Source organism: Scleropages formosus, chromosome 15, assembly GCF_900964775.1.
Source record: "Scleropages formosus chromosome 15, fSclFor1.1, whole genome shotgun sequence".
Taxonomy (NCBI): domain Eukaryota; kingdom Metazoa; phylum Chordata; class Actinopteri; order Osteoglossiformes; family Osteoglossidae; genus Scleropages; species Scleropages formosus.
The window spans coordinates 8,593,453-8,612,245 of record NC_041820.1 but is presented as its reverse complement, the minus strand read 5'-3'; the positions used below and the strand labels follow the sequence as shown (position 1 = coordinate 8,612,245).

The following is an 18,793-nucleotide window of genomic DNA, read 5'->3' as shown; positions in this document are numbered from 1 at the left end:
CATTTTTTTTTACTGTACATGTTATTACATTTTTAAATGAGTAACATGACATTTAAATCTGCAGCATTATATTAAAATTTTTCGAATGTAGTACTTATACTTCAGACACTTAAATATCACTATATCAAAGTGAAAATCATTTTTTTCTTTTAATAAATATACTTTTACTTACAGTGACATGTCACTGTTTAATATCTCTGCTTTGTAAAGAGCAACAATATTGTAGGAAGTGTATGAAAATGTACTGTAATTATATCCGACATTTCATTGTTTTTTATTTATCAAAAAGACGTTGAAAGTAGTTTGCTTTTGTTACACAACACAATAATCAAAAAAAAAAAAGAAAAAAAAAAAAAAACAAAGGTACGAATGCAATATGTCCATTCCCTTTTTTGTTGTGCTTGCGAAGTCAACACTTTCTAGAATCTAAAAAAGCTCTTCTGGTTACATTATCAACACTGTGATACAAGCTTAGCGGTTCTCCCAGACCAAGGAAGCGACATACATACTATAGCATTTTAAAGCAATACTTTTAAAAGCACGAGAAAGGAAGTCAGCTTGGCCTGCTGCCAGATGGGTGTGTATTTTCTCACCTAGTGGGAGTTTCAGGAATGATGGAGCCTCCCTGAGATACTGAACTGTGATGGTGACTTCATCCCCGGCGTTCCTCAAGAGATGCACCTGCCATAGGTGAGAAGCATGGTACTTCATCTCAAATGTCAAGTAAAAAGCACAAACACAAAAATATACATTTTCACTGACCACACCAAACAACTACAGAATGCTCGTCTAGAACAACCTTTCTTTCTTTAAATCAATAATTCTTAATCGTTTGAATCTTTTGGATTTAAACAGAGATAAAGACAGCATGACAGCCTCATGCAAAGAAATTTATTAAAAATAAAAATTTGCTACCTTGACATATTGTGGCCAAAACATCACCACTGTACGATACAGCACAGCCCTGCATGGCGATTTTTTCTATTTTTTCTATTTGTTTCCTCTTTTAATAACTTGGTCCTTTTAATTTCAGAGCTAAACATCAGCTACAGATGGCAATTAGCCCACAGCAATGGATAATTAATACTCACAACTTCTTCATGAGTTGCATTTCCAACACTGATGCCATTGATCTATAGAGATCAAATTTAGGAGTGTGAAGGACTGTTTTAAATGCCCTCTAATAAATTATGGAACAAAATGTCAAAAAAAAAAAAAAAAAGATTCCATATAAAAGCACAACATGGAATAAAGCCATATGAAATAGGTCTTTTTTTTCTGTACTTCTTTTATTACCTATCATTAATTCAATTTCTTTTAATATAATTTTGCAGTATATTTTTTTGCCATTCAAGTGTAAAACATACTAAACTGTGTGTTGCCGAGAAAATACTGAGACCTAATATGCAGACACCAAAATCACACTGGTACTTTTCCAATCTGTAAAGAAAGTTTTTAATGCTTTTATTTTTTTTTCTTTCTATGATTTTTTTTTTATACTTAACTGCACTGTGAAGTACTGCACTCTCTTTAAAGTATAGGGAAAACCTAGACTGAGACAGAAATGAAACATTTTCCGACATATGAATTACTGTTTTGAAGCTGTGGCAAGATTTTTGCCTTTAGGGATGGCCTTATGATGTTAAGATGGCACTAGCAGCTGTTTGGATTCAAAATGTGTGGAAACATACTGTTTAAAAAATAAAAAATCCAGAAAATAATTAAATGTTCACACTAGCCTGCATGAAGAGCTGCTGAGAGTTAATGTAGTAAATTGCAATTTTTATTTTGAACTTTTCACCTTATATTGGGCTGCACAAACGATGTAAAATTTGAACCGAAAATTAAGACTTATAAAATTTCTCTCCAAGCATTATTTAAATGCATGCCCATGAATGTCTGAACTACCCAGTACACTGACCTGTAACACGGCATCTCCAATGAACAGCATTCCTGTTTGATCAGCTAGCCAGGGAAAAAGACAGTATCAAAGATTTAAGGAAGGTATGGAATATATAGAACTGCAAATTTCATACATAGCCATGGGTTTGCAATTTCAATCAGTCTGCAGTGTGACTATCTTCCACTGATTTCTCTGAGCAGCTAAAAACTAGAGAAAACCTGTAAAATCCATCCATCCCTCCATCCATCCATCCATCCATCCATCCATCCATCAGTTCTCAATAACTGCTCATCCACTGCAGGGTCTCAGTGGTCTGGAACTAACCCTGGAAACATAGAATGTGAGGCAGGGTACACACACTAAATGTAGTGACTGAAGTATTTGCAAAATGTTTGAAAACAAAAATGTAAACTCTGGAAAATGTAGGTTTGAAAAGACCAGGACCCAGGGCCTAGGTTCAAACAAGGCTCATTGCATGGATTTCTTATTGTTTCAGACTTTACTGCCACTTGGTCATTGAGGTGTGATTGTGATGTCGAGAGTCAGTAATTGTAATTGGCTTTTTATACATCAGGAAAAAGCCTAAGGGATCTGGGGCTGTGGAAGAATAGATGTGCAGGTAATTTACTTGACTGAACCAATTTACAATTATTCTCAGGACTTCTTTTACAGTTTACCTATTTAGTATAAAAGTAAATGAAATACAAAAGTAAATTAAATTACAGTTTACCTATTTAGTATAAAAATAAATTAAGTACATTGGGGAGAGCACTTCTCCAGCTCGGGATCAGGATGGTTTAATGGGAAATAATATTTTAAATATTGCAGCACGATATGAAAAACTAACTACTCCTGGAAATTATCTGGACTGGGTCACACAGGCCAGGCTTATAAAGTGTTACTAGGCATCAGGCTATTCGGTGACTGATTCGAGTCAAAGATGGGGCCTCTCTGTATACCCATAAGCAGGAGCCTACAAACATTTCAAGTCAGACCAGAACAGCATGAAGAATAGAGGGGTTATGCAAAAATATTGGGCGGCAAATTAGAGTTGCTCAGACGGTGGAGAAAACATGTCCTCCAGCATCACTTTGTTACACCTGTGTCCTTAAGGTCGGTATTTAGCCCGAACTGTGTATAACAATATATTGCTACATTAAAAGAAAGTAGTGTAATTAGCCATCAGCTATGGCTGGTAATTTTGACAAACTGATATCAAAAACACATTTTTTTCTGTCAGGGGGCAGCATGTTAGTTTGTTAATATATTAATCATGTAGCTGAAAATAGCATGCACAATTTACACAAACTACATGTCTCAATTACTACAGCAATGTAAACTAAACCTGTGTCTGTGGCTCCTGTAAGAGATATATTAAACTGTGTTACAAAACACATGAATAACATCATCAGCTTACCAACTTGATCTTTGAAAATCTTTGAAATGACCACAGGCACTTTGTGTTCTGCACCTCCCTGCGAGACAGAACACAACATTCCTCATCAGCCACAGCCAATGTTTTTCTTCTGGGTGGTGATACGGAAAAGCAATGCATCTTGAATCAGACTGCTATTTTAGCTAATTGCTTCATGAATGAATAATACTAACCTATTAAAGTGCTTTGCTCTCCTCAGAGAGAGGCCTTGATTGGTTTGAAAAAAATTATATAATAAAACATTCATCGTGTAGATGCTTTAGTATATACGTTTTTATGCCGGACTGGGTCTGGGAAATTCTTTGGTTAAAATAACATTTAAAAAATCCTCAAAAAAAAAGAAAAATCTTTTTGATTCTCAAAATTGCTCTCATTGAGAAATTAATTTTAAATTATTTAATCCTGAATGTTTGTTAAATTCTCAATTAGTTTAATCTGTCCGGTGGCTGACCTGACATTTCTGTGACCACTATTTCACACATGATCATATCCACAAATAAGTCAAGGAGTTTGGTCCAACCAGACATAAACTTAACACAGCATAGAACTCTTTAGGTAACGGACAGTTTGTAGGGTATCTAATGTCATGAGCTACGTGTCCAAGCAATGACAATGATGACGTTATTATTATTATTATTATTATTATTATACAAACAAATGATGCATGTTAGGTTTGAGCAGTCATTGTCATGGTTGCTACATGGTATTATTTTAAAGTAATGTTTAATTAAATATTTTTAAGTATTTGAAATAATATCGGAAATAATAGCGCTTTGGAGCACCGCAACTCATCAGTTGGTGTGAAATATAAGAGACGGCTGCAGAAAATAAGTTATTTTTCATGAATAAAGGCCGACAAGATGATATAGCCTGCTGGCTGCATTATCCCCCGAAATAATACTGGGTGATACAGGATCCAGGGGTGTTTTCTTTGCATCACTACATCCTCAGCCCAACTTCATCAGTGCTGTTGGGGTTTTGTGTTTTTGGCTGCTGTTGTATGCAGGGGAAATATCTGCGGAAAATCCTAAACATATTACTTGGGCGAGCAAAAAATAGTGCCTCAATGGAACAAGTATAAAGTTAAAGAACTGCCTTTTGTTTGGAAGTATTTCAAATGAGGAATTGAAAACAGCATGATTAAAAACAGCATGAAGCTGTTTAAGTGCGTTCCCTGTGCTGATGCTGAATATATTACATTTCTCCTTTAACATATGACAGCCCTATTGCAACTGTTCTGTAATAAGCACTGATTTGATGGATGTGGTTCATGGCACCATATGTTAGTATTATGATTTTGTTGAACTTCATGTACAGATTTAATGAACAGTTTCGAGAACACACCTGCTTTTGAAATGGATGACGACAAATAAGTATCAAAAAAAAAGTGCTGCTTTGTGAGGGAGCTTCTCTTCTAAATAAATACGAGCTTCCTTAATGACAGTGTATAGACAGTGCATATATTTATGCATAGAAATATTGAAACAAGTTTACAATCAAAATGTTTTACAAAAAATAATTCAACCTACTTTGATGCTTAGACCAAAACCTCCAGCAGCTTGTCTTCGAAGTACAACGGTTCTGTGCTTTAACAAATGGGAATTTAGTTTGTAAAACAATAAAGAAAGTTCACAAAGCACAATGAGACGTGAACATGAAATCACTAAATTTAGGCATGCATCAGGGATTTACAGTGGATCATATCCTGTATTCTTACAGAATCTATATTTGTACGACCTTTACGAGCACAGGGGAGGGTAAATTATTTTGTTTCTGTGTAGACACAGTGCACCTGTCCAGTGCACCTGTCTTGTCAGTTGTACTGGAATGTACTGGTAACCCTTCTGCAAGTCCTGAAGATTTAATCTTGATTTTGTTATGAATTGTCATCACCAATGTTTTCTCCTATTATATGCCACTGTGCTCCGTGCTTTTCAGGCCATCCTCTGCCACAATACGACAATTACCATATGAAAGGGGCTGAAGAATGAATTGCCTGCTATTATAACACCTGACAACACCGACAACAATTCAGTGAGTAAAACAGATGTGGGATCTGTGTATGTCTGATATATTAAATAAAGGCTCAGTACTTACATCTGAATGGGATTCACCTCCACTGATACAGATCACATCCTGCTTCTGTATGATTAATACTTCTTTTGTCAGCTTGAGACGGATATCATAGGTATTACTGGTCTCTTCACTGTACAGCAAGGCTATCCCAGTTTTTGTCTGTTAACACAAGATAAAAAAATAAATAAATACATATATTCTTAATAGCAACAATTTTAAAGTGAGAATTACTTTACCTTGACGGTTTTCATCGCAAGAATTTTGCCCATAGTTTAAATGAATTCAGTGGCACTAAAGTCTATTTCCGTATCCTTTCTCTATTTGTTATGTGTCTGTGTGTTTTTAACACCCTCCAGCCAAGAAGTGTCCATTTATTTTTTGTCCTGCTGCTGGCATTCAGATCTACCACAGTCATCTGATATTACAAAACGGTGGCCCGTGCGTGCCTGATGGAGTGTTTCATCTGTGCATTAGTTTCTGTTATTAAACCTCTGCAAAGTTTCCAGGAAATAAAAATAGGAGTCAGCCACTGTGGAACAGATGTCAGAATTTTCTGTTTAAAAAACAAATAACAGTCACCAGTACGACATACACTTTTAGAAGCTGAATGATGGTGTACATCCCAGAGAAAATATCCCTTCGTAGAGTCAATAACCTTTTCTAATTAGTATAGCTTGTGAAGGTTGCTTTGGCCTGGAAAAGGGCATTGGAGGGCCATCACAGTCGAAAAGCACTAACAGAGCTAAGGACTGCAAAATATTGTATTACAGCATTCATGTTCCCAATGTAAAATATAAATGGATTAAAAAGGTTTATCATTAACAAGCTCTAGTAGCTGGAGGTGTATTGATTTTCACTTTCACATCTCCTGCAGTAATTTCTTATATGCACTTAACTCTCAAACATATCGAGTGGAAAAGTACTCAGATACACAGCCCGGTATTTTTAATTATGGATTTTTAATTCTCCACTCTTGTTGGAGAGACGTCTGGACAAGGTGAGATGTTGTTGGATTTTGAGGCCAGAAGGTCAAGTATCAGACATTTCATTAAAGGAAAATTGCTTTCTGGGGAAGGTCCTACCTAAACATACCACACTACAGAACAAAAATTTCGTGAGCTTTTCCTCTGCTGTCTGCTAAATCGCGCTGAGAAAGAGACATTTGACTTGGGGGACTTTTGCATATCCAAATAATTGTACGCACTGGGTGCAAAATGATGTTTTGCAGAATGCCTACAAGTTTGCTCAAGTCACAGTTGTGATACATCATGCAAGTCCCTCCAGGGACTCTAGAAATACGAAACTGAGTGAAATAGAATTAAAATGTCTACACATCAAAATTTAGCAACAAGAAATCTATAGAATTTAATTAATTCACTCAAAAACGATGACTAGGACCCAGTTGACTGTGGCTAATGGCAGGATCCCAAGTTATTTCACATTTCATCTGAAACTGAATTGAAAAAAAAACAGAAAGCCTTATTGCTCCCAGAAAAGAGGCGTGGCGCTATAGCTTGTGTTAGTTTTAAATGCAAAGGGCAACATTAAAATTCCTACCTGCCTCACATCTCAATGGAAATGAAAAGACAGGATGGTGGTATGGCTAATGAAGCAGAGCCTGGGCGCTTTATTGGGAAAGTAAACACATCAGGACAGGATTAATACAATATCATCCATCTGATTTCAGGAATAATTGAAGAATCATTTTCTGGGTCTGGATTGCATTATGCATCGGGGTCTATGAAAGTGATGGTAAATGGCACAGCAGTGGAGCTGGGGGTATGGGGGGTGGGACAGATAAGGGAAAAGGCTGGAGGAGGCCCGACTCGTTCTTACATTAAGCTTGATTGATTGCCTGGCTACGAGTCCGCAGACAGCCCCACTCCGGTGGGTGTAATTAACTTTGTAACCGAAACACGGGAGCCTTCGAGCATTTCAACCACGAAGCCTGTTAAACGAGGAAGAACCATTTGTACATTAAATTTGGAACATGTTCTCTCAAGCCTGCATGGACTTTAAGAGAGTAGCATTACAGGTACACAACAGTCTTGTTCAGACATCAGTAGGGAAAATAATTAATCAACAAATCACTCTATGAACATATATCAGCTCTTATTCTCATTTTTTATTGATTGATTGATTGATTAATTGATTGATTGATTGATTGATTGATTGATTGATTGTTTCTTTTTTGTCATCAAACCTAACTATTAGATTCACACATTTTCTGGCCTCTACTGTAGATTGGGAGAGAAACCAATAATGTATGAAATATTTGCAACTGCCTCAAGCCGAATGGTGGGATCATACTTCAGCTCAGCACTACAGAACTAAAGAAGTGCCTATTTTTCATATTCATCGAATTGAAAAAGGGTTGGAATATAGCCTCTGGAAAATGTATAATGTATTAATACACAGTCTGCTTGCAAAATGAAAAGGTTCACAAAATGGACTGTCTGAATTATTGTAAAATGGGGACACTGAGGAGAGCGTACTGTACATATATCTGTTATGATTTCATCTTAACAATCACAATTGGCCCCTTGACAGTGAGCATTTTAATTAAAGAATTTTTTGGCAGGCTGAAATGAATACAGTTTCAATATACAAAGAAGGTGGTAGGTAAATGCAACGTAAATGTAATGCAGCAAATGCATGCTAAATTTTTTACAGTACTTAGAATACTAGCATTGTGTGGCAGCAGGTAGCGCTGGTGCCTCGCCGCAATTGGGCTGCAGGTCACCTCAGTGAACAAAATTTAAAAGCAGCTCAGAAAATTCCATTGTATTAAAAAAAATGCCACTTGCAACCAACGGAAGTTCAATGGTAGCTGGAGCACGAATGACCCACCCAAGCATGGGCATGGTCACCTAATCACACCGAGATGCACCAGCTCAGCTAATTAAGAGTCCTTCTTAACTAAGGACAAATGGCAGGCAGAGGGAGCAGCAAACTGCTGTCATTGTGCTGTGGGAAGGTCTAAATGAAAGTAAAAGATCAGGACACTAAATGAGAGAGAAGGGAAACTAAATGAGAGAGTCAAAGAGAGAAAGTCTGAGGGACCAAGTGGGCAAAGAAGGAAGGAAAAAAATATTCCCTTTTGATCATAAACAACTGCTGACACTTCACCTTTTCCTGTTCCAGAAGCTGTACGCTAGAATCATTGTTTCCGATGTGTCTGAGCACGTTCAACCCACTGTTCTGAATGCCACACGTATAAAAAGTGCCATTCAAAAGATTATATAAAGTCCTTAGAACACAGCAGTGCTGATTCTTCCCACAATTACTTGTTCAGGGGATTTTTTTTTTTTTTTTGCCAAAAATCAACCAGCATTTTTCTAGTTTATCCATTTATACAGCTGGGGATTTTTTTCTTGTTTTTTTTTTACTGGAGCAATTTCATGTCAGTTCTTTGTTCAAAGACACTTCAGGTTTGAACCATCACCCTTCAGGTTACAAGGTCATGCCTTTTCCCAATACATCACTTTTAACCTTAGAAAAACACCAAAGTCAGGTAGCTGGCAGTGTAAGGGTTGGAACCGTTACTTTTGGACCCAGAAGTCACAGGTTAGAATTCCACCTCCAGTTGTAGCACCATTGAGAAAGGAACTTACCTTAAATTGCTCCAGTAAAAAATTATCCAGCTGTATAAATGGCTAAATAATTGTAGGTAGTTTAATATCACAAGTTGCTATGGAGAAAAGCATCAGCTAAATGAATAAATGTAGAGAATGTGTTGCGGAATCGTTTTCATAACCAGGTTGCTTGAAAGGACGTGTATCTAGTTGCACAGATATGTGCTGGTATCATGAAGTCCATTCTTGAAATGAAAGCTGGTGGGCGGACTCATTGTAGTTCCTACAATGTAAGTGTAATAACAGAAGTAATGTCATTTCCGCATGTTACGGATGCTGTTCTGTTCTCATTTTTCTTTTCTTGCTGCACTGTGTGTTTGTAATATCAATGCGCTGGTTCTGCAGTACAAAAATTAGTTGTTAACTTGCATTCCTTTATGTTCACATTGAAAAACTCTCACAGACTATTTTATCCCATAATTTAAACATTATAAAACACGGATCTTTATTCTTAAACTTTTTTTTTTTTGATAAAGTATTGATGACTACATGTACTGAGTCAACAGATGTTTGCTGTTTGAAGGATGGCATTTGTTGATGAATAAGACATTTTTATCCACTCTTTATTCTCTACTTTGTTTTGATCTCTGCTCCTCGGAATCCTGATCAATCCGTCAACCTTTCAATTTGTAAGCTACAATTTCCAATGAATGAATTATTTTGAATTTAAGTGGAAGTAAAAGCAACAGTTCTTTTAATCACGTCTCGCTGTGAAAGCCTCAATAGAGGTTTTTGTCCATGCAGAGGCTGTGCTGTCTGATTTAATTTTTCTAGGCTGATGCAATCAGTTATGTCTACAATATCATGGGTTTGTCGGCAACGCAATAGATAAGTAAGAGCATCTTGCTGCTACGGGCTAGTTGTACCAGAAAGGCTGCATTTGCTCATAATGGAACCTCCGTTAAGGTCCACCCAACATCTGGTGCCATTATCCTTCTCTGTTTTGATTCAACCAGGAAGTCATGTGACGTCTTCAGAGAAATGTTGAGGCTGAATATTAATCTTAGTGTGGGTGCCTGTTTATGCATGAGGATGTCTATTAAGACACCATTAACATACATTGTTGATTTTGATATTTAAATTATTTGGTAAATTTACAAGTTTTTAATGAGGTGTAGCTCAGTAATTCCATCAGCAGAAGTAACCTGCCAAACCAGATTTACAGTGTAATCCACCATAAATAATGGCAAGCAGCAAAACATGAGAATAATCAAAGGTGAATGTCTCAGCCAAAACATGATACTGTCTGCTGATTAGCATTCAAAAATAATGATACTAAGAGATAGTAAAAGTTTCAAATGTAGAAAAAAAAATGATTAACCAAATATGATGGAGGGGGGGGGGGGGGGTCCTGAAAATATATGACTGTGCCGTGTCTAAGTAAATTCAGAGATGAAATTCAGCGACTGAACAATGTTTAAAATTTTACTTACACGGTGTTAATAGTTGCTACGATATCCAAAGGTATTTAAGAATAGAAGTAGGATTTTCAGAGGGCTTGTAAGGGATTTAAATACGTGCTATTCATTCTAGCCCGATGTAATGAATCGATTGACCCGAGCATCCCTGCTTTGCTGTGAATGAAATAACAAAGCCCTTGAGGGATATCCTAGGTTTCATCCCTAATGATCTAGCAGTGTTCTTTCAAATGATGTCTGGCCTCCATTCCCAGTTGAAGATAAATCTGGAATGTTATTGTGCTTGACGAAATGAGGTGGGTTTGAGGTTTACGGAGAAGAGAGTGTCAATTATGAAACTAATGTCAATAGCTTCGAATGGCACCTTGCGAGGACCGAGCCAGTTTCCACAGATACCCCAGCTGCCGTCGTATTATTAGAAAGGGAAGGTGAAGAAATGCTACCTTTTCTATGCTGATGTATTTGACTTGTGTGATACCCAGTCTGGATCATCAGTCGAAGACAAGAATTTGTTTGTATCAGGGTGCACTCGTACACTAAGACGGTCCGAAAGATTCAAAGTGATGCCCTCAGTTTCTCAGAGAGGTTCACAAAGTCAATGAATGAGTACATCACCCAGCTGTCAGACACCAGCTGCATAACTTGATGTCTATAACCGATATGACAGAGCTGTAAAATCGAGAAGTAGATGGGAAACTGATGTTGACATATATACAGCGATGAGGAAAAGAGCAGAGGTAAAAAAAATCTTTGCAGGAACAACAAAATAAAAAGGAAATGCAGCATCCCCATCAAGACGATGCATACATAACCACAGCTCTGCAGGCACATTCTAAACAGGCCCACTATAACAATCGACTTTTATGACTTTCATTTACTGAGTCTATGTGTGATATTTCATTTAAAAACCCCTTTATGAAAATGGGGCCTGAATGACTGTTCCACACAAATAGGCTTGTTCCTAAGTTGTATGTAGATGTGAAAATGGTTCTGTGGATGCTAAGAAGTGGATCCGGAAGTATATTTCCATAGCTGCAGTGAAAGTGCTTGATTACACCAGGGGAAAAATGGATGGCAATGCTAAAATTGCAGTACAAGAAATACTTAAGCATTTAAATGAGCGGCAAAGTAAAATGTTATATATTAATGCTGAGTAGCTGCTACATCCAGTGCAGGGGATGAACGTGACATTTCGAAGGCTTCCAAGATGATGCAGCATAAGCTCATAATATTGTGAAGGGAATGTCCAGGATATACTGCTGATCCAACAATTTACCTAGTGGAAATTCTCTTCCTCAACAGCTATGAACTCTACATGAGAGCATGATATTGAACTAACATTGATAACCTTTCCGCTCTCTGTCCCCTGGAATATAAAAAGCACAGCAAATGTTACCGATAACCGTGTTACCCAAAGAAATAATCAAATAAATGATAACAGAATGTTCAGACAGTAGCTGAACGCTTTGACACAGTCATCAATCCTTCAGTCAACTGCGCTGTTGTTCGGCATTTTATTTTTTTCTCCCTGGTTTGTCTGACTTTCCAACTGCTTTGCAATGAACAATGGAAAAGTGATTGCAAGGAACTTTGTTGTGAAAACAGCAGAGCCAAACTGACTCAAATAAGAGCAAGGTCATGAAATGGTAATTATAACAGAGATGTTAGTTGCTGTTCTACAGATCACAGTAACAAAAGGCCTTTTGTGGGGCGAAAAAAAAAGCCTCAGATGTACACGCCCACTGAAGCATATCCAAAGCTGGTAATTGTAAAGGATTGTAAAGGGAAATCTTCCTTCGAAGAGGAACTCACAGCCTTAGTATAACCTCACTGGATGAAAGAGTCAGCTGGTATTCTTGTATCATCCCAACCTCATGGTGATCCAAATATCAGGCACGTGATCCCAGTGGAATGCAATTTTTTTTTACTTCAATTGTCATGATCAGTCGCAGATGTCGAAGATATTTAATAATCTGTTAAATAATATAGTTAGAGGATATAGTGTGGTATAGCATACCACAGTTGAATATATGCAAAGACTTTGCATTCCAAATTCTCTTTTGTTCACTTACAAACAAAGCCTATTTTTACTAGAGCTTACAATAATGTATATCAAACAAAATGCATGAAAATGCACATTCCTCCACACTGCTTCTGATGCTTGACAAGTTGACATTATTTCAGTTAATGGCATGACATATAGTGCAGGGAATTACAGGGTCAGATGATTGATGTGGCTGAGTATACAGGCCAAAAAGCTGTAAAAAAAATAAGGATCATGAGCGGTGGCCTAGATGTGAAGCTGTGAATGAAATTCTTCCTATAGCAGGACCAGCGTGCGCCAGGGCTGAGGCCAGAGGCAGGCTGTAGACCATGAAGCCTCGCAAGGAGGAGTCGATCTCAAGTGCAGAAACAGGAGTGCAAACAGCAGCAACGCAGCTGCGAATCAACTACTGTCTGTACCTGTTCACCACCTATTCGACGTATGAGCAAAAACGGCTTACGATATTAAAACATAACAAAGTCAGACTGTTGGAGAGTTAAGTTAAGCAGCAATTAAAACAGCCCTTGTGTTAATGCTTACAGCCCAGGAAATCCAAAATCACAGAAAAGTCAGAGTGGGGGGAAAAAAAAAAATTGTAATTTTTACTTTTTAAAATTTTTATTCCCATGTTCCCTCCCCCTCCATGGACAGCGCTAATTAAAACCAGTGGATTCATTAAAAAAATTCCTTAGCCATGTGCAATTATTGTTCATCCAGGTCAATTTACAAACACCCCATTTTGGACCATTATTTTGAATTATTTAATGAGGGTTAGGGTTTTATTGCACTCATGTGTACAAGTCCTCAATTCATTCAGTCATGCATTTTTACACACAAATATGCAGCAACCTTTTAATGAGGAAAGTGTTCAGTGGCCCATACTGACAGTGGCATGCACTATGAATGGCACATCTGTTGAGGTGATTGTGGGTAGAATCTATTTTCACTCTGCACTACTTCTGCTAAGGTGACATCAGCAAATCATACAGAATGCATGGAACTAATGTGACTACCTGGAGTTCCTGCTTGCAGGAACTCTAGAGGTTGCTTCCCTTCAAAAGCAGAATGTGAAGCATCTTCAAACTGTATTCCTGTCCATAGGCATAAGAAGAGAGGGGTGGGGGTGGTGTTCAAGCACTCTCGTACATAGTTCTTCTGACTATTATTGATAATATTTTTTTCCTCCCTAAGCATGTGACAATTTGTTACATGCCTCTTTCAGTCCATGGCATCGTATACTTATTTATTGTCTTCATACAAAAATATACTAATATTTTTGTTGAGATTTAACATAATATTTAACATAATAAAGTAATAAAGCCAGAAAGAAATAATTTTTTTATTAGTCAATTTAAAGCGATTTCTGAGCCAACCCGGTCAGTGCACAACTCATTAAGGGGAAGAAAAAACTATAAAAATAAGAATTTTTCACTCTGGTTCATCTAATTGGACTCTAGTGACAATCCAGCACTTCAGGTTTTATAATTTTCTGCTACCTGGATTTAGGTCAATTCAGGTAACTGTCACAATACCCCAACCTTGACATGTGGTTTTGGAAATCTAGATTTCATGTACACTAATGTTTAGTTACTGGTTACAGTCAGTTTCGGAGGACAAGGTCTCACTTTCCATCCTCCTGTCTTGCAAACAAAGCCTTTGTTCTGCTTTAAGGAGTGAGCTCAATATATGCTGAAAGTGTACAGAAATGATCCATTGCATGTTTGTTTCACTTTTATGGATAGTTTCATTTCTTCTTATTGCATTTTTATCCACAGGAGCTATAAGGAAGGTTCGTTTTTTCGGAACAGCCACGCTGAACTTTTGCTTCGGTCACCATCGCATCAGAAATGATTCTCGATTATGATCTCATGTCTAGCAAAAAACTTTCCGAATACCTTTTGATGAGATATGCGCATTCCGAGCTCAGGTAGCTGCACTTCTGCCGACAGGACGTTATGTACATATTAGATATGTGAGTGTGCTCTGACAGCACGCAGACCTCCATCCCAGGAATATTTCAGCTCTTAACATTTTCACAGCGGTGGCCCAGGCCGACTTGCTGTTAAATTCCTGTTTACGCAGCACACAGATGATTGCAAGCTGAAATCCCCACCGCCCCATGAGTGAGGCTGAGGTGATGCAACCATGACGTATGTTTGAACAGGCAACAAGAGGAATTAAGGGAATCAATTATTTACTAAACGGTGCGGAGAAAACTCTCGAGCTCCAAGCACATGAAACAAATACTTGAGGCGCATTTTGGAGCAAAGAAACTGCTACGAGTTTCAGGCAACAGTATCCCGAATGTGACGCTACAACGTTTACAACCACCATAGAGTGAAAACTTAAACGGTTTGCAGGGGTTTTAACGATGTATAACACATCTGTAGCAAATGCGCAGACGGTGCTTCAAAGGCGGATTTAAGCAAAGTGTGAAGATGTTTTTTAGCTTTTTTCCCCGCTTTTCTATATCCTGGCATTCATTGTTCCGATTGAAGAAGCTCTAAGCAAGACAACGAAGACAGGCTGCAAAGTTGCAGGCTGCTCATCTCTCGGCGTAAGAGACTTACACGGAGAGCACGCCTCAAAGCACGCATGGAGGGTAGCGGGCAAGTCCGCACACCGCTTGAATATTGAATGTACTCAACTTCCCTCTGGGTCCATGTACTGAGCACCTCTTACAAGGTCAGAGAGAGCTTTGACCATCTTTGCATCGACCTGCATTCATTTCCTAAACAGAAATTACAACACCGTCTGTATGAAACACATAGATGGTGCTGAGTTTAAATCTTCAACTTCATATAATGTCAGTGCCACGCTTTTGTATTAATGGATTTTGCAGCATTGTAAACCCTGAGCAAATAGATGGAAAGCCAATATCTCTCTTAAATAAGCACATTTATTCCATTTTCAGACAGAACTTATGAAATCAGGGGATACGAATGCTGCAGAAACATCTTTATGTGGAATGTAAAACATAATGTAGCAGACAACTGAGAATCACTGTCAAGTGTTCCACTTACACTGGTGAAAAAAGGTGGAGGAAGTATCTGTAGAATAATTTCTCTTGTCAAGTGATTACTCAATAATATATATTAAAAAAAGGGAAAATGCACTGGATGTTGTTCCCTCAAAACATTGGGTGCTGTGAAAACCTCCATGCCACACTAAGTTTAAAAGCAGCCTTATCTGTGGAAGTTGAGATCCACGCATACCTGAACACCCCTTTGCTGGCCACATGCACAAAGCTTAATAAGCTACTCCAGAATTGCTCAAAGCCACATATGAGGCATCCAAAGGAGAGGCATTCATTTTCCTTCACCAGCTTGACCATCTTCCATAACCCTGGAAACCTTGCCCAGCTATTAAACAGTCTCTGACCACCCTTCCCCAGCTGTGCACAGGAGTGAGAATAGAGCCTCTACTTGCCCAAGTTGGCACGAGGAGGCTGGCCGGGCGCTCGATCACTTCGGGTGCTTGATTCCCGGCCACGTTCATTTCCCAGGCAGGCTCTGGCTGTCCGGCTCAGAGGGGATTTTGGCAGTCATTTATCCTGAAAATATTTTTTTAAAAAAGCCAGGCTGGCGCAGCCCAACAGCAGTGCAATCCCGTCTTGCGAAGCGCGGTGGGCAGGCAGAGGCAGAGGCAGAGGAGGAGGCAGAGGCAGAGGAGGAGGCAGAGGCAGAGGCAGAGGAGCGGAGCACTCCGCGTTGCTGCCAAGAGGAGAAGGAGTCACCGGGATGCGAGTCCTGCTTGCCACCAGCTGCGTGGAGGGAGGAGCTTCTCTCTCGTGCTTTCTTTATTAAATTCCCCAATGATGGAAGCGAGGACCCCCTCCCCTCCACCCTCTCTTTAAGAGCGGCACGCTGCTCCTGGGCGGGGAGGGGGGGTGCGACCAGGGGAAGGAACGCTGCCCGAACGGCTCTTGCGGATGCTGCCGTTGCTGTGAGTTACCAGCTGTACTGCGCAGTGCGATGCGGCTGAGAAGAGGAGCCCGTCCGTCTGCGCAGCATGTTGCCTCCTCCACCTGCCGGATGGCTGGAGCGCCTCTTATTCGCCCAGCTTCTCCACCCTTAACTCTTGAGTGGCCCTTTCGCTTGAACTGTTACTGTCATTCACACTCACTTTGGTCCATTGGATTTTGCTCCTGCTAAAAGGCATCTGTTTTCAGAACTTGTTTGGTCCATTCCTTTTTCACTCATATACATTTTTTGCACTTATATCACGTTTCATCATCTATTCAGGCCCTTCCCGAGGTATTACAGGCTGAATGACAGATGTCATATGTGTGTGTGTATTTTATGCAATTTATTTATTTTTTTAATTTATTCCTGGTGAGGAAAACACTGACATCATAAGATAATGTTGTAATGGCACTGAAGAATCTGTCATGGCCTGTAAGTGTCATCGAGATGCATAATGATGCAACTAATATGGTGTATAAGTTACACATACAGCATCTTCACGTCATCGTGAAGATATGTGTAACTTGAAGAACTGATATGGAAGAATTATACACCATATTAGTCTTTTTTACTTTTTTTTTGACAAATTTTCCTTCTTTCAATGAGAATGTTAATTTTCTGATTTAGTATCCTTGGTCAAAGGACTTACCCTAAACTAATACAGCAAGAATATCAATATATCACACTAAGAATATCAGTACGAATGAATGGGGAAATCATAGTAAGACTGATTAGCCACCATTGTTAATCTGCCTTGTAAAAGTGATGTAAAAAGGTGTCAGCTAAGTAAAGGTTAACGATACTAATGACTGGCAGTTCCACCTCTCATGAAAGGTAGCTGTGAAACTGTTATTAAAGTGGAAATGACACTTTATGTAAAAGAGATAGTCCTATAGATTCTTCCTGTTTTATCACCCCCCCAAACGGACCCCCTAAGTGATACTCATCTTCACGTGCTTCTGAGAGCACGGTACCGGAAGCACGCTGACACATAATGAAGCGGGTACGCGAGGTCCACGGAGGCAATGTCGCTGCACCCGGGGAACTGGGAATGCATGTGCGTTTCAGAGTCAAGGCAGCCATGAAGTCGGCTGGGGCATAGGAAGTGCAGAGGAGATACCTGAGAATGACGATCATCATGCAGAGCGAATTCTCCGATTAATAACTGAGTTCGGCTTACAGCAAACTTATACTGTTATTGTTTTCGAGGAGTTAACTTCACACATCATCATGGGCAACAGTGATATACAATAATAATGAGTATGAAAAATTTATTTTGTCTGTTATTCTTTAGTATTTTAGTATGTGTGCCATATCACCCACACCAAGCAGTTTATTTGGATGGATGGATAAATAAATAAATAAATAAATAAATTGGTCTGGGGTTCGAGCCCTGCTTGGGGTGCCTTGATGGACTGGTACCCTGTCCTGGGTGTGTCCTCTCCCCCTTTGGCCTTGCGCCCTGTGCTGCCGGGTTAGGCTCCGGTTCGCTGCGACCCCACTCGGGACAAGCGGTTGTAGACATCAGTTGGTTTGTTGGTTATGTATATATAAATATATGAATGGTTGGATGGTTACTATTTATGTGTTTCATGGTCTCCTTAAGCATCCATGTCAGTAATGTCTCAAAATATTTGGCAGACAAGGTTTTACATTGCAGTCATAATTCTCTCAGTGAGAGAACAGAAAATAAGACGGGAAGCCCTCTAGAGAGAGGTGCGCAATGACATGACCTTTGTTTCAATTCTGCTTTTCTGCCAGGGGTGCACATGTTTTTGTCCCGTATGACACTGTCACTGTCATACACAATTAGCCCACACATTGGGCTAGAGCGTAGAAAACTGACACCAGTGTACTTTTGCTGAGCGCGTACATATTAATGATTTTGCATATCTTTGCATCAGTGTTCATTATGGCCACGTGCTTCGGATGGTATGTAGAGAACACTCGAGGATATGAACTGCAGAGAAATGAATCGGCACTCCTTTCTGGTGCTGAGAAATGCTCCTCAGATGTGACTCTTTTTTCATGCAAAGAAGCACTTCAGCCAGTATTCTGGGTCTACATTACCACTCGGTTCATTCTGAATTCATTGAAACGATGCATCTGGGTTAGCCTCTTCCCATTCTGCGCTAACCTGGTATTATTAGAGCAAGTAATATAAAATCAACTGTCCCCAGAAATAAAGGAGAGAGAAGCAGATGTGAAAGTCGGACTTGCGTGCCGCTGTCCAAAATGTTTCTTAAGCTCAGATGTGATGGTATCTGGCTTGATGTCTCCTGACAGTTGCTGGATAAATGTCCCGGGTTTCAGATGA

General features: G+C 39.1%; 1 protein-coding gene across 1 annotated transcript in view; it reads right to left on the bottom strand.

The window, feature by feature from the left end:
- The window catches only part of sntg2 (syntrophin, gamma 2), a 34,655-nt gene extending 18,646 nt beyond the window's left edge, over positions 1-16,009 (bottom strand). The window contains exons 1-7 of the mRNA XM_018730978.2: positions 15,941-16,009; positions 5,436-5,573; positions 4,868-4,924; positions 3,321-3,378; positions 1,922-1,965; positions 1,092-1,133; positions 594-681 (exon numbers count right to left, since the gene is read on the bottom strand). Of these exons, the coding sequence (XP_018586494.1) occupies positions 594-681; positions 1,092-1,133; positions 1,922-1,965; positions 3,321-3,378; positions 4,868-4,924; positions 5,436-5,573; positions 15,941-16,009 (496 nt within the window). The remainder of the gene's footprint in view (positions 1-593; positions 682-1,091; positions 1,134-1,921; positions 1,966-3,320; positions 3,379-4,867; positions 4,925-5,435; positions 5,574-15,940) is intronic.
- Positions 16,010-18,793: the final 2,784 nt, after the last annotated feature.